The sequence below is a fragment of the Petaurus breviceps genome, unplaced genomic scaffold (assembly GCF_028583685.1).
Source record: "Petaurus breviceps papuanus isolate PSGF00001 unplaced genomic scaffold, PetGlider_PUasm1.0 183, whole genome shotgun sequence".
NCBI lineage: Eukaryota > Metazoa > Chordata > Mammalia > Diprotodontia > Petauridae > Petaurus > Petaurus breviceps.
The window spans coordinates 14,689,581-14,705,815 of NW_027185791.1; the positions used below are offsets into that span (position 1 = coordinate 14,689,581).

Below are 16,235 nucleotides of genomic sequence, written 5' to 3' on the forward strand. Positions count from 1 at the left end.
CCCAAGAGGGTCAGAGGAGGAAGGAAAGAAGGAAACATTTATACAAGGAAATGGTACACAGGGCTCTGTGCCTTCACAAATTATCTCTTTTGATCCTCACAACAACCTAGGAGGTAGGTGCTATTATGAGCCCCATTTTACAGTTGAGGAAACTGAGGCAGGCAGTGGTGAAGTGACTTGCCCAGGGTCACACAGGCCAGATTCCTGACTAGTTCCACCAGCCCTAGGCTGCCTCTGAGGGAGGAGGTCGGTGAGAGCACAGGAGTCCCCAGGCAGGTCGGAGGAGGCCTTTTTGGAGGAGCCAGGGCTTGAGCTGGGGCTTTGAAGGAGTGAGGGGTGGAGGAAGTCGATCATTTATGTCCCATGGCCGGGGCAGCTTGTTGTTTGTCCAGCTGGGTACTATAGGGAAGGAGAGAGGGGAGATACCGGAATCAGGGAACAAGGAGAACCCCTGTCTCCAGGGACAGAACCTGGGTCAATGGAGGAGTGTTTCAGTGAGGCTGAGCACCAGGGGACGTGAGCACTGAGTGACCAGCAGAGGCTCTGGGGGTGAGGGGCGCTACAAGCCAAGTCCTGAAGGCGGGGAAGGATTAGGAAACAACTCACTGGCTTGATAGGTGACTCTGGGGGAGGCCGTCCCCTGTTGGCCGGGGCCTCTGGCTATCGATGGGAGTGTATGAGAACGCACCAAGGGGCTGTGGGGGTGGGCAGGGGCACCCCCTTTGAAGGCCCCCGATTCCTGCTTCTTTAGGTCTTCTTGCATGAAGCTACTGCCCGGCTGATGGCTGGAGCCAGCCCCACTCGGACTCACCAACTCCTGGATCGAAGCCTGAGGAGAAGGGCGGCCCCAAGCAACAAAGGATGTGAGTGTGGGACGGGACGGACGGGACGGACGGGACTGGATGGAAAACTGGGCCAAGAATGGAGCCCCAAGGCCCCTCCTCACCCCAAGGGAACAAGCTGTCCTCTTCTAGAAAAGGTGGCTAGATGGCCCGGTGGATAGAGCACTGGGCCTGGAGTCAGGAGACCTGAATTCGAATCTAGCCACAGACCTTTACTGGCTGTGTAACCCAGGCAAGTCACCTAACTTCTGCTGCCTCATTTTCCTTATCTGTAAAATAATGATCACAAAAGCAGCTCTTTCCCAAGGTTGTCGTGAGGATTAAATGGGACACTTGTAGAGAACGTGGCGCAATGCCTGACACAGCAGGCATTTCCTCAATGCTTTTTCCCTTTCCTATACCCAGGTCCTAACTTGGGAGTCTCACCTAAAAGCTGCCATTAGTGAGATGAGGGTGATAGAATATTATGTTTTGTTCAGTTGTTTTTAGCTGCGTCTGACTCTCCTTGACCCCATTTGGGGTTTCCTCGGCAAAGATAGTGGAGTGGCTTGTCGTTTCCTTCTCCAGCTCATTTTACAGATGAGGAAACTGAGGCCAGCAGGGTGAAGTGACTTGCCCAGGCTCACCCAGCTCGTGTGTCTGAGGCCAGATTGGAATTTAGGAAGATGAGTCTTCCTGACTCCAGGCCCAGCACTCTATCCACTGTACCTCCTAGCTGCCCCTGGGAATATTACATTTTGTCAGTATTCAGGCCCCATACTTTTTTTGTGTATGATATGGTTTTGTTTTGGAGGGGGAAAGGCAAGGTGATTGGGGTTTGTAAAGTGACTTGCCCAAGGTCACACAGCTAGTAAGTGTTGAGTGTCTGAGGTCAGATTTGAACTCGGGTCCTCCTGACTCCAGGGCTGGTGCCCTATTCACTGCACCACCTCACTGCCCCTGTGTACAATATGTTTAAAGTACACTGTGAGATTGAAGATGGGAAAAATGGGAGTGTGTGTGTGCATGTGTGTGCGTGTGGGGGGTGTGCTTGCGCACATGCATGGAGTATGTGCGTGTATGTGTGTGGGTGTATATGTGCGTGCACATGTGGGGTATGTGCATGTGTGTGCATGTGGGGTGTGTATATGTGCGCACGTGGGTGTGTGTGCACACATGTGTGGGGTATGTACACGTGTGTGCGTGTGCGTGTGCGTTGGGGGGTGTGGGGGTGTGCTGCACGTCCTCTGCTCCCTGTGTATCCACAGTCAGTGCTGTCCCCGGTGCCCACCTGTGGCCTAGGTCGCTGGCCCCAAGCCTGGGCATCACTGTGACCCCTCCTCTCCCAACAGCGGGTGAGCTGGAGAGCCGGCCCACCCAGAGGGAACACGCAGAGGCCCTGCTGCTGGCCTGCTGCTACCTGCCCCCGACCTTCCTGTCAGCACCAGGCCAGCGCATGGGCATGCTGGCGGAGGCTGCCCGGACCTTGGAGAAGCTGGGGGACAAGAGAATGCTTCATGACTGCCAGCAGATGGTCTTCAGGCTGGGCAGTGGCACCACCGTCACCTCGGGGTAACCGGGCCCCTCGGCCTCCAAAGCCCCCTCCGGTTCCCGAGACTCCGACCATCCCCGACCACCCTGCACCTGTCTGCTTGCCTGGGCCCCAGCCCGGGGCCGGGCCCCTGGAGCCTTGTCGTGGCAGCATCACGAGGGCACGGGGATACTGGAGGATGTGGATGGAGGCGGGCAAGTGGCCCGTCTCCCTTCTCTCCCTCAGCCACAGACAGACCTGGAAGCCTCCCCACATCCACTGGCCTGACACCAACAGGGGCCAGCGTGACCACTGAAAGCTGCCTTTCCCCCACCCCTAACCTTGAGAAGCCACCCAGTTTAATGGGGAAAAAAAGCTAGATTTAGAGACAAGGTCAAGGTTCAGATCCCAGCTGACCCTCTGAGCCCCTGTTTCCTTATCTGTCAAATGAACAGGTTGGACTAGATAGCCTCTCCAGCTCTATGATCCTGCCGAAGAAGGCTGGTCCTGGACACATCTCCGCGGGGTTCCTTGGGGGAGGAGGGCAGGTGGCATTTTGTGTGGGTGGTTTACCCCCTCCTGGGTGCAAGAGACTGTCACCGTAACCTGCCCTCCCCCCAATCTCAGGCTAATGAGAACTTGGCCTCTCCCTGGGAATCAGCCAGGAGGGCTTCAGGTGACTAGAGGGGCCCCAGGGGAGACAGGAGGCGCTGGTAGTCTTCCCAAAAGGCCTCCCTTCCATCCTGTCGTGGCAGGCAGAGAGATTGCTGGATGAGGTGCTACTGACCTCTGGTGGCCCCTTGGGAGATTGCAAGGGCCAGGTGGCCACTGGCCTCAGTCCTCTTCTCAAGGTGCGGGCAGCATGGGTCTGGAAGCCAGAAAGGCTTGGGTTCAGATCCCCCCTTCGAGAGATGCTGGCTCGGTGCTCTAGGCGATTCTCCAGGGCCTCTTGAAATCACTGGTGCCACTCCACACGGCTTCCTAATCTCAATGGAGCCAAACACTGTCTTCTGTATCGCACCCCCTTTCCCTTTCTGGAGCGACTGCTTTTGGGGGAGGGGAAGTTGTCCTTGCCCCTCAAGAGGAGAGGCCCCTCTGTAGGGATCCTCTCCCATGCCACGATGATGATGGGGCTGGGGGCTCTGCCTCCCTCCCTGCCCCCACTGCTTCAAGCAGTCGTCTTCCTTGCCCTGACCCCCCAACGCCCCACTCCATTCTCCCCACCCCTCAGGCTTTCTACTGCAAAAGGAGCTTCTCCCTGGTCCCTGTTGCAGCCCAGGGTTGGGATAGCTCCATGGGCCTCTACTTCCAAAGTTCTCTGGCCTTTTTAGGAGGGGAGGTGGGTCCCTGCTGTCAGGCCACGTTGGGCTCCAGTCAGTGGCCCCCTGAGGCTCGCACTGCCGGAAGCAGAGGAGGGAGCAGGGCAGGTCCGGGGCTGTGTAGCCAACCCTGTACATATGTATATACTGTCACCTCCTCTCCTTGCCACTGCACTAGCCCCCCTGAAGTCTGGGGAGACACCTGTACTACTTTTTTCCTTTGCAAACTTTTATTTTCATAGTGTGAGAAGAGTTTTGTACAGAAAATTAAAAGGAGAAATTATTTATAATTTGGGTTTGATTTTTTGAGTACGACTGCCCTGCAGTGGGATGGGTCCCAGCATGGCGCTCCGAAGGAAGGAAGGCCTGGATTTCCTCACTCACTGGCTGTGTCAGCCTTGGACAAGCTGCTCTGTGGGCCTCAAGTGAAGGGGCTGGACTAGATCATCTCAGTGGTCCCTTCTGGCTCTGTCATTTCTGGGCTAATCTTGACTAGTGCAAGTGGATTAATGTGAGGCGAGAGGACTCCTGCATCCATTCAACCTTCCTTGGTACTTCAAAGAACCATCAAGGCTCCAGGAGAATGAATGCCCCCCACGAGACTCTGCTGAGCTTGGTGTCCTCTGAGAGGGGCCCTTGGGATATCTTTATAGGGCAGCCTGGAGTCCAACAGCACAGGGGGAGAACAGAGGAGGGGAGGGGAGGGAATGAGCCTGAGGCCCGGGTGGTAGAAGGCCCTGGCCCAGCATGTGGAATATATCCCCTCTGCCAAAGGCTAGACCAGCATGGACCTGGAAAGCTGGCCTCTTGCCCCTAAACACTCCCGGCCTCTTTGGTAAGGCAGCAAGAGAACTTCACTGGGTGGAACAAGAAAACCTTGCTCGTGGGCTGGGTCTTGTCAGAAGAGCTTCCTGCGGGCCACCTGTACTGGATGGCAAGGCCAGGGTGAGACTTGGGATCCTGACTAAGCACGGGTGGCTGGGGTTGTGAAGGAAACACCAGTGGGGGTGGGAGATCACTCCTGGCCTAGCACCCAGCCCCCTGCTAGGGTACCAGCAATCTTTCCTGTGCTTGGATGGACAGGTTGTAGGGGGTAAGTTCTCTAAGCCCTGCCAGCTATGAAGGACTTCTGGGGGTGAAGGGGAGGGTGTCTGCTCCCACATCCTAGATCTTAATCAGCTTCTACCCTCTTCTGGCTCTGTGGGTGATGGTGAGGCTAGAATCTATGAACTCGGACTCCATGTCTCCCATAATGGGTTCCACATGTACCCAGCATCAGTGGTTATAGAAGCCAGAAGGGACTTGGGATCGGAGGGGGACAGTATCCCACTGGGGCAATGTGGCCCCATTAGCTCCACCATGGATTCCTTATAGAAATGTGGAAGAAGTGGCACGGTGGGAGAACCCAGCCCCTACTCCTCTCCCAGCCTCCTGCCAACTGCTCGACATATAATGTCCTTGGTTCTCAACATGCCAGTATTCCTGGTCTCTGGGCCTTATCCACCAGAAGCCATTGTAACTTCTGGTCTGCCCTCCCCCAACCCTTCCTTCCACCATCTTTCTGTCAGGAAGAAGGGAGGAGAGGTTAGAGGCCACAACTCCATGCCCGAAGACTTCCAAAACAATTGTTGTATCTTTATTGACGGTTTTTTTTTTAATGCAATGACCTGTTTTTTTTCTTTTTTTTACTCTTAAGGAAAATAAACATCTTTTAGAAACAGCTCGTTAACACACAATCTTCAGTGTGAAGCAATATACTAATAAGAACACTAGTCTTAACATTTACAGTCTTCATATATATTATATATATGTATATGTATACATATATATACACTATATAATGAGGCAATATATAATACACACGGTTTACCATTTTACAGTCATATGTACATGATGCCACTAAGACAGTTGGGAGCGAAGGGAGGTGCCCCCAGCGGCCTGGAAGGCCATCTGCAGAGTCCAGAGTGAGCTTGGCAGCCAGGGCCCTGGCCTAGCTAAGCGGAGGTGATGAACGGAGCAGAGGACCACAGACAGACAGACAGACAGACAGGTGCAGTATAGGCAGGGGCTTCCTGACTGGGCTGCTGGGGGTCTCCGTGACGCTGCGCCAGCTTCCCCTCTGCCCAGCTCGGGGGGGGGGGGGGGGGGGAGGGGGTTGGACAGGAGACCTAAGGACTGAGGTTGCTGCTTGCAGTGGAACCAATGTGGTGAAACAGGAGCGAGCACGTTTCAAACATATATACATCATATATAACATATATATATAGGACAGTACATATATATTTTATACACATGACATATCTGTTTCGGGCTGCGTGGTTCATAGCTGTCTGCCGCCCACTGGCTCTCCTGAGAACGATCCCCCCACACAGACTGCAGATATATGTGTCTAGCCAAACACACACATGCCTATATAGCACTACGAGGGTGAACAGCTATATATAAATGTGTGTTGGTATCACTAGTGTGTGTACACATATATATATACACGTGTATATATATACACAGAAGCCCCACCCCACCCCCAGCCTTGTCGGGCCAGGCCCGGCTTCTCTCTGCACACTGTTCCCACCACCCTTCGGGGTCTGGAGCGGGGCTGGACCCGGGGTTGGTTCTGCCAGGGAGGGGGTACAACACACAGGAGCAAGGCTGAGAGCTGGGTCACGTGAGCAGGAGGCTGGGAATCCATGAAAACCAGGAGCTCAGCAAGGGGTCACTAGGACAGCAAACACGGAATAAGCAGCTACACAGGCTCTGCCCGGGCCTGGCCATGTCTCCTGACCCTGGAGTCTTCAATCCATCAACCGATGCCATCAGAAGAAGGCAGATGAGTGACGGATTCTGTGGGGAGGGTGGAGAGCCGAGGAACCACAGGGGACTGAGCTGGGAGGGACCTTAGAAAAATCACCTAGTCCGACCCCATCATTTTAGAGATGAGGAAACTGAGTCAAAGCCAGTGACTTGCCCAGAGTCGCCCAGTCAGGGAGTGAGCAGCGTCTCTGATTAAGCCTCACTAGGGATGACACCTCAAAATGGCTTCTCTTCTCTAGCTGAAGCCCTGGGAGTGCTGGGATCCTCTGCCATCAAGCCAGGCTCTAGAGAGACCTGGAAACCAGCCTGCTAGGACATGCTGTTCCAGAGGCTTCGATTCGTTAAGTAAAAAGCCTCAGGCTGCATCTCCAGCTAAAGGTCCCCCAGCCCTTCGGGCTGAAGCCCGAGGACTCTCGGCTGCCACCACCCTTCCCTTGGCTCCTCACGCACCTGCTGCCAGGCAGGATCTATACCTGGAACAGGACTCTGCCCCTGGGGCTATTTTTAGGACCCGGGGATTTCCAAGGACTTTACATTTCTTCAGCTAAACTAACATTACCAGGGTTTGCACTGGGCATGCAAAAAGTTGCCTTCTTCCAACCCTGCTTACACTAAAACGCCTTCCTCCAAATAGTAGCAGACGCCTGGGAGGTCCAGGTCCACTCTACCGTTATCCCAAAGAGAATATACTGGGCAGGAAAGGGAAAGTACCATGTGGACAGAATTGATGGGGGACCCCCCCCCCACATCCCTCTGGGATTTGGAAATTACATGTGTCCAGCCTTGTTTCACTCCCCCTCCTCTTCATCTGCCAGGTGGATGAGGTGATGGAGGGAGAAGTGGACAGTCCCTTCAGGCCACCAGCCCCAAATCCTGCACTGTCCCTCTGGCCACCCCCTCAGCTGGCAATGGTCTTTACTTATCTAGGACTAACACGGATGCAGCTTACCAGGAAAGAAGAGTCCAGGGCTATTTCTCCATCAAGGGCCAGTGGGCCCAAACTCAGCAGGGGCTGCAGTGCAGTTGGGCAGGGAGTATGGGCAAAGTCAGACCTGGCCTCTTGGGCATCCAAGCAGCAGGCCATACCCATCAGATGCTGGTAGGGTCAGGAGTGGGCAAGAGAGAGTTGGGAAAAGGATCTAAGTTTGACACAAAGTATCCTCACTGCTTCACTCCTAGACCTGTCCCCGCCCCCCCCATTCCATCTCCTGTCCCTACGCAGCCTACACTGTTACCTGGTAAGAGAGGTCTAAGAACACTTCCCTACCAAGGCAGAGATACGGCATAGGGACTGTCTCGCCTGATAAGATTCCCAAATCCACAAATCTAGGGCCTGGATCTATTGGTCAGCAAACCCGGGTCAGCTCTGAGGAGTGGGTCTTTGCAGTTTGGACAGGACTCTAGCCATAAGCGGATGAGAACATTCAGAAAGAAAGGGCCTCTGGTAAGGTCAGCAGATCAAGGGGGAGGAAGGGTCCTGTTCCTCTTCTCCTTGCTGATCTGGGTGGTCCTGGTCACAGCTCCAGGTGAGAATTGGGCCCAAGGCTTGGCACCATCTCCTGTCCAGATGGAGGAGGTAAGCCCCAGGAGGGTGGATTACAACATCAGCCTCTGGAAGAAAAGCCCCACACAGGGTCACAACCAGCAGCAGCAAAAGCCCCACAGAGGGGCTCCCAGAGGGAGGCGCCTGGCCCCTGGCTACCACCCCTGACCCAAATCTGCCTGGACTGAGAGATCTCTCCCGAGGGCCAGCCGGCACCTCCCCGATCCAAGGGCTAGTCTGCCGGGGCCTCCTTCCCTCCCGATACCCCCTGGCCCCCTCCTGGCCCACCTCCTGCTGGGCTCTTGCAGACAGCAATCACCCTGTCTCCCTCCCCAGTGAAGAGGGCCCACCTCCCTCCCGAAGCCCACCCCAGGCTTGCTCTCCAGCCCTTTCTCTTGACTCCCTCCCCTTAAATCCCCCTGATTTATAAGGAAACACTCATGATCGTCATATGTCAGCCTGCCCTGATCTCTCTGATTAATTGCAAATAACAAGACTGTGTACATTGTCGGTGGCTGCAGCAGGAGGGGAGACGGGCAGAGACATCTCTGAGCACTGGTTAAATCAACAGGTCCCCAGCACGAGGTCGACATTTGGAAATGCACAGGCCTGAGCTGGGAGACAAAGCTGACTTGTGATGGGCTGGGGCTCCTCTCCCTGGAGGTGGGGACAGGCTCCCCCCAAACCAGGGCCACCCCCTCCCCCACTCTACAAGTACATCTGCAGGATTGAGGACCTGGGGGCAAACAGGAAATTCAAGCGGGATTTTTCCCTTCCTTTCCTTCTTCCGAAGGGTAATAAGCATATGGGATAAGTTGCCAGGGGTGAAAGCCCCTGAGGAAGAGTACAAATAGGGAGGTCAGGAAGGTAAATCTGAGGTCATCTGGGACCAGCAGGCTTTCCTGGGAACCAGCGCTGATCCCAGCCAGGAGGCCCTAGGGAGGTCCCCTGATCTCTAGCCTAGGGGAGCAGTACACCCTCGTCCTCACCCACCCACATGGCAGGCTGGGAAGGGACGCCCCAAATGAGGCCCATCTGTCATCAGCAGGAGGGCCCCGGGGAGGGAAGGGTGAAATAACTTAGAGTATGTATGAGAGGCAGGGGGCCACAGAGCAACGATGAGACTGGGGGTGCTTTGTTCTCTGATCTCCAAGGGGGTGAGAATCAAAAGGAGGAAGCCATTTCACATACCTTATGTTTAGGACATTTCAAAGAAAAGTTCTCTTCAACTAGAATGCAACCTAAGAGCAAAGAGAAGTGTCTATTGTAAGAACAGGGATAGAGAGGGGGTGGGGTGAGGGAGAGGGAGACAGGAGAGCACTGGGCGTCTCTCCGGGCCTCCCAGGCCAATCTGCCCTGAGCCCACCTGCTGGGGGAGACGGGTGGAAGGGAAGCTTCCAAACACTATCAGGAGCCCTACGGGTTCCTCCAACGCTTAGGCAGGGAGATCTCCCTAGTAGTGGGAATGGAAGGGGGGCCCAGTAGCTATGGAACCCCCTCACCCATTGGACAGCTGACCATGAAACCAGGACTACAAATGACTGCCATGGGCAGGTAGTCAAGGTTTCCCAGATAGAATCCTTCCAGTTTCTACCCCTGGATTTTCTGCTATTCCTATTCATTTAGTTTGTGTGTGTGTGTGTGTGTGTGTGTGGTTGTGTGTGTGTGTGGATGTGGATGTGTGTGTGTGTGGGGGTAGTGTGTGGATGTGGATGTGTGTGTGCGTGTTTGGATGTGGATGTGTGTGTGGGGGTGTGTGTGTGTGTGTGTAGATGTGGATGTGTGTGTGTGTGTGTCTCTTGTGGCCCAGCTGGATGTGAAGGAGCTCCTATCTCTCCTCTCCACCCCTAAGTCCCAGCTTCCACTGCCAGTGGATCCTGGGAGAGGAAGTTAGGGCTGCTTTCGTTTTCTTTTTGCTTTTGCCCCCAGACAACAAAAGTGGGATCTGGAGACTGGAAACAGTAAGTCTCTCTTGCATCGGTGAGGAGCACTAACCACTGAGAAGTCCAGTGGGCCATCTGTTTACAGTCTGTACATGAATTCCAAGCTCACAAAAGACACCCAGCACTTAGAGTCAGACAAGCATGAACTGGGCAGGAATCGTGCTGTACGGCAATTGGACCTGCCGTGGGGCCCAACCACCCAGAGCTTAACCTCCCCTGGGCCAGGCCTGCCCGGCATGCTTCAGGCCAGATGGAGCCTTTCGACTTGTGCGTAGATTTGGAACCAGGAAAGGACCATGCTGAGACTCACTCACTGCCTGGGGGTGGAAGGGACCCCCAGTGGGAAATGGATTTTGGAAAAACCTCAGTGGCTTATAGCGGCCGCCCACCCTCTGCCTCCTCCAGATTCATACCTGCCTCAACTGACTTTTCCCCCCGATTTGAGCCAGGGGAGGTCTGCCTGCCGCAGGCTCTCTGCTGCTGGGGTAAGAGTCTATGCTATTCCAAGCCTCTCCGCTCAGAGTGGGGTTATAAATAGCATTCACTCTGGAGGTGCACCGGATGGGAACACAGGCTGGAGGGGAGGGGAGGAGGCCGCTGGGATCGCCAGCTCCCCCGGGGGATGAGGGGAGGAGCACCAAAGAGCCAAAGGCGCTGGCCAGCCCTCCTTTCTTTTCTTCCCTGCATCACTGACACACTCTGTGCGTGCACCAGGCCCCTGATGAAGTGGCATCAGCATGAGGTTCTGAACCTATGATATGGTCAGCTGTGTGTCATGGACCCCGCTGGCAGTCTGGGAAAGCATGTGAACCCCTCCTCAGAAGAATGTTTTTAAATGAAAAAAAAACAACACATGAAATCATAAGGGAGAGCAATCATATTGAAAGAGCTATAAAATATATTTTTTAAGCAATTTTATGGACCATCTGAAATCTAAATTCAGGTACAGAACCTCAGCACTAGGAGTTTTTTCCTTATTTCCCTGAGAGAGGCTGCTACTTTGTACTTTTTTTGTACTTCTTACCATGAGGTAGACTGAGGCAGGCCTCCAACCCTTTTCTCCATAAGAAGGTTTCATCCTTGTTGAAGGTACCAAGTGAGCCCTACTTATCCTTTACCCATCAGCAGTTTTTACTCTCCTCTTCCAAACGTAGCTGGTCACTGAAAGGTGGGCGACTTTCTGGAATTCCTTCTCTGCCCTGACCATATGTACTCTGGGGTGAAGGCTGGCTGAGTATATAAAGGAGAGAAAAGCCAAACACACACACACACTTGCGCACACTCACGCACAAATACACCTGGGGCTGAACTGCTCTCCACATTAGTCCCACCATATTAAGCATTCCTCAGGTCTCCTATTTCACTGCTCAGTACCACAATGAAATGCTTTCAGTAGAGAGGAAATGTTTACCAGGATCAATCTGCCACTGTCCCCCAAAAGAACCTGCCTTTAATTTCCTGACTTTTTTAAAAGGAAGGAAAAATCCCATTACCCCACTTCTGACACCAACCATTCCGCTGTACTGTGTATAATATTCTTGCATCCCAGAGTGTCAGAGGCAGGGCAGCACATTAAAAACTGGCTAAAGAATGTGCTAAGAGATGATGCTGAAGTCACTTGTGGTCTTATTATTATAATTATTTTTACTTTTACTTCTTTCCCTGTAGCCTTAGGCAGATACTATTTGTATTGTACTATGGTTGGCTTTTGAGTTCTGCAAAAAAAACAAAAATCCTTCCTCAACCATAATGGAAGGCAAGAAGCAGCATTAGGATGGATTCAAAAGATTACAGGCGCAATTCTGTGTTTCTCCTTCTCTGTCTGGTACACACGCACACACACTCACATATACACATGCTCACAACTACACAAAGACAGAGAGTATGATAGGGCCAGATATAGAAGACTTCAGCCTTCAGTGATACCCAATCAAAAGGGTTTTACTGACCCCTTATCACTTCACTACTCTAACACAGGGGGTTCTTAACCTTCAGTTATGTAAGCTTGTTTTTTAAAAACATTTTAATTGATTTTATTTCAATATTATTCAATTTATTTCATGTGTTTCACATCGGTCTTCTGAGAAGCAGTCCATACATATCATCAGACAGCCAGAGTCTATGACACAACAAAGGTTGAGAAACCTTGTTCTGAAGAAAAGCCGGAGAGAGAGCCAACAGGACACAGGACAAGGAGGGCAAGTGTGGGGGAATGGAACCCTAAACCCCACCTACAGAAACGTGAGCAGAGCCATAACTGAAGGAGGAGGACAAGGAGCAGGCTATGTCGGGGTTCTCATCTAGGAGTGACTATCTCAGGACCCATCCTCCCCTCTGCATCTCCCAGGCGTGAACTCAGGCCAGCCACTTGGCTTCTCAGACCGCCGTCTTCATCTGTAAAACATCTGTACTGCCAACTCCACACAGGAGTCACACAGGAGTGCTGCGAGGAAACACGCTGCAAGCTATGAAGCATTGCATACATAGACTAGCTCCTCCCAATGACCCAGGGCTCGGCCAGACTGTTTTCTAGATTCCCATGGGATGGTGAAATCTTTGTGAGTCAGGTCCTTTCTTCTCTTCCCCTCAATTTTTTCTGTTCCATGAATCCCTGGTTAATTTTATTCATTCAAGGCAAGGTGGTGGTGGCGGCACATTTTGAAGGAGAAAAAGGTTTTCTGCAGGCTCAAGATCATAAAGGTGGTCAGTTAGTCCCTGGTTCACTTGTCCTCAGGATACCAGAACCCTGCTGAACCTTTTGGAATTCCCTCCTTTAAACCTTTTAAAAACCCTCCATCAAAGACTTGGCTGGGAAGGCACCCACAGGTACAAAGCCCTTCCCACATACATAACAACTAAAAAAAACCTTTGTTTCAGAGAAACCTGGGAAGACTCATATGAACTGATGCACGGCAAAGTGAGAAGAGCCAGGGGAGCAGTTTGTACAAGGACAATACTGTAAGGACAAACAATTAGGGGCGGCTAGGTGGTGCAGTGAACAGAGCCCCGGCCCTGGAGTCAGGAGGACCTGAGTTCAAATCTGGCCTCAGACACTTAATACTTACTAGCTGTGTGACCTTGGGCAAGTCACTTAACCCCAACTGCCCTGCCCTCCCCCTTCCAAAAAGCAAAAAAAAAAAAAAAAAGGCCGACAACTCCAGAAGACTTGGGAACCCTGATCTATTCAGTGACCAGCCAATATTGCAGAGGACTCGTGATCACACATGCTACTGACCCCCAGAGAGAAAGGGAGTGAGCTTGGGGGGTTTTCTGGACATAGACATGCAGGAATTTTTTTTTGCTTGGACTATACATGTTTGTAACAAGTGTAGTGTTTTTTTCTCATCCTCAAGAACAGCTGGGAGGGGTAGGGGGAGGGGTATTGATTGGGAAGGACACAAGATGGGATTTTTTTTTAGTTGAAATGTTTAATTTGAAAAAAGAAAGAGGACAAAAAGAGATGCCTTAAGCTCCCCCGGGGTCAGTGGTTATTTCACCTTTTTAGAGCTGTTTTCTAGATGAGGGCTGGCCAAGGCTGCCCTGGGGGAAAGAGGGAGTAAACTTTTTAGGCTCTGGGACTAAGGAGAGCGTTCTACACCTTTGAGTCTAGCGGGGGCACGATGGTATGTGGGTACAACTGTTTCTTTGAATAAATCAAATTTAACTTAATTAGGGATCAATCATAACCCTGTATTTGGAGGATCGATCATGAAGTCAGTTCTAGCAGTTGGCTCGCATATCACCTAGACTCTTAGTGTGACCATCCTTAGTGTGATGATGGCACAGACCTGAGCTGCTGGGCAGTGACATAGGGAAGCAGCTGGTAGAGGAAGGAGAGGGAAGAGTCCCCCATTTGCTACTAAAATGCTCCCTGAGGCTTACATAGACACGCCCACTACCAAGGCAATGCTCCTATATACTCCCATGTCAGGATTCACTTTTGTGACCTCTCCAGCCTGCCCCTGACAATCAATAGAAACTCTTTTTACTTTGTTCATATTTTAAAAGTTTGCAGGGTGGGGCACAGTGTGCATGTGATGACTTTCTAGCTTACACCCCTCAATCTCCAAAGGATATCCCCTTGTACACACCCCTAAAGACAACCCCAGGCTCAGCAACCCATTTCACTCAATAAGCACTAACATCCAGGGAATGTGCCAGCAAAATGTCAACACTCAAAGCCAGGATCACCAAGGGGAGCCTGTGGGCTGGAAGCCAGTCCAGGACAAAGTAGGAAGAAAGACAAGAGGCTCTTTCCCGAAGACGGCCAAAACCTCCCGAACTGAATGTATTGCTGACAGTAGCCAGAGGCCAATGCCAGACAGAAGAGCCACCCATGAGCTGCCATCACGGGCACTCCAGAAGAAAGCCATCTGCGGCTGCCCTGACAGGTCATCAATGGCAAGGTTCCCTCACAGCCAGTGACCACATTGGAACAATGCAAGTCCATCCAGATAGGCATGCTAGACACTTAATAGAGGGTGAATCGAACTGACCTCCCTTGTTAATTCACATAACCCCAAACCAATGGTGCCCTTCTGGGGGGGGGGTGTAAGACAGAAACCTAAGAAAGCCGACAGCTGGCTGAGAATCATGAGTGCCAATCTGGCTTTACTTGTCACTTGGACTTCTGGGGATGCGGCACCTTCTTCTGCATGGCCACATCTGGAGCCACTTGCATCAAATCCCTCCCATAATCCCTTAGTAAGAACTTGAAGTTGAGGAGTCTCTGCCGACTGGAGGCCCCAACCTTCTATAACAGGAAAGCAATTTCTTGCTACTCTCTGAAGATCCTGCCCAGAGGGGGGATGGAGCTGGAAGTGGGTCAGCCCATTTCCTTGTGGACAGATGAATTCCTCATCTGGCAGGCCCCACCAGGGAGGGAGGGCTGAGCCCTGGGAAGGGGGTTGTGCACCGACTGCTGTGTAGGGATTCCTAGGCTCCAGACTGCCAAGATTCGGCAGAGACCCCAGACAGGATGTTGTCCAGGATGTGCAGTCAGTGACCCTCTGACACAGTCATAGCTCTCCACTTGTTGGCCTGTTCTCAGCCTAAGACCTTGAGTAGCTCACAGCCCCAGAATAAGGCTTTTCTCAGAGACACAAAACACAAGGGAACACAGCACAACAAAGCTGCCCGTGTAACCAGGCTCTCCAGAGCTACGTTGCTCTGTTACAAAGAGATTGAACCTGTTTCTCTCTCGGCTCTCCCTTCCTGACTGACGACCAACCGCTCTGCTCTCTTATTATATGTGGCAATAAAGAAGACAGGTGCCCCGCTGCTGGCTGGACGACGGCAGCCAGGAACTGGAGTTCTGCATTTGATTTCTGGTGGCTTTTACTGTGGTTTATATGGTTCCTGTGGTGGAAGGGGGCAGCCTTACATGCAGGCAGAGCAGATGAAAACTTCTATGTCGCTGATGCCTGAATTCTACCCTCTCCCTCCCACCCCCAGTCCTTTTAAAATTAAAATTCCTGGGGGAGGAGTGATGAGTTTATTAGATCTACTTTTTTCCAGGTGACCAAGAATGATCATTCAGGATATGATGGAAGCACTGAAAGGAGGGAAGAGGGTGAAGATTTACTTTATCTACTGCAGGACTTTGCTGAGGAGCAGCTTCTAATTCCATCAGACAACTGGAAAGGAGGTTGTGGGGCTGGGATAAAGAATGATAAGGATTGGGGTTTTGTTTGGGTTGAGCTGGACTGGCTCTCAGGTCCCTTGCAGATTAGAGGTTCTCTGATTGAAGGCAAGAGGCTTAAGGGAAAGGACAAGGACTAAAAGTCTGTGGGGAGGAGCAAGTTCTTGCAAATTAAAATAGAAGAATGCCAAAGAAGGAGGCAGGGGAAACCAAGGAGTCAAAATGGGAACTAAATCTATTAATGGGTCTGAGGAACTAGGATCAGGGCAACTGAATATCTGTAAGGAGAGGAAAGCCAATGTGCTATTGTAGAGTTAGAGAGGTCAGGGTGGCCCAAGCAGCCACATGAAATGGCACCCATTTACCCTTCTCCCTCTTCTCCTACACACACACACACACACACACACACACACACACACACACACACACACACACACACACACCCTCCCATGGTTCCCAGAGTAGTATGAAGAGGGACAACAAGAAATCTTGGCCCCATGGTCCCTTACCTGTGTCACTGGCACATGCGTAGTGGTAGGTTTGGGGGCATCCTTTGTGGCAGCAGCCAAGGGTGGCACCTACTTGCTGGCAGCTGGAACATCTCTTTACATCCATGAAAGAAGGGA

At 52.2% G+C, this 16,235-nt stretch overlaps 2 protein-coding genes across 18 annotated transcripts in view; one reads left to right on the plus strand and one right to left on the minus strand.

Annotated features, from left to right (window-relative positions):
• SREBF1 (sterol regulatory element binding transcription factor 1) overlaps positions 1-2,542 on the plus strand; it is a 56,453-nt gene extending 53,911 nt beyond the window's left edge. For all 6 annotated transcript variants that reach the window (XM_069087892.1, XM_069087893.1, XM_069087895.1 and 3 more), the window contains exons 18-19: positions 752-863; positions 2,174-2,542. In XM_069087892.1, coding sequence (XP_068943993.1) covers positions 752-863; positions 2,174-2,397 — 336 coding nt within the window. In that variant the 3' untranslated portion in view covers positions 2,398-2,542. The remainder of the gene's footprint in view (positions 1-751; positions 864-2,173) is intronic.
• Positions 2,543-3,814: 1,272 nt separating this feature from the next.
• The window catches only part of RAI1 (retinoic acid induced 1), a 325,207-nt gene continuing 312,786 nt past the window's right edge, over positions 3,815-16,235 (minus strand). For all 12 annotated transcript variants that reach the window (XM_069087882.1, XM_069087880.1, XM_069087881.1 and 9 more), the window contains 3 exons: positions 16,119-16,212; positions 9,217-9,266; positions 3,815-8,093 (listed from right to left, as the gene is read on the minus strand). In XM_069087882.1, coding sequence (XP_068943983.1) covers positions 8,079-8,093; positions 9,217-9,266; positions 16,119-16,212 — 159 coding nt within the window. In that variant the 3' untranslated portion in view covers positions 3,815-8,078. The remainder of the gene's footprint in view (positions 8,094-9,216; positions 9,267-16,118; positions 16,213-16,235) is intronic.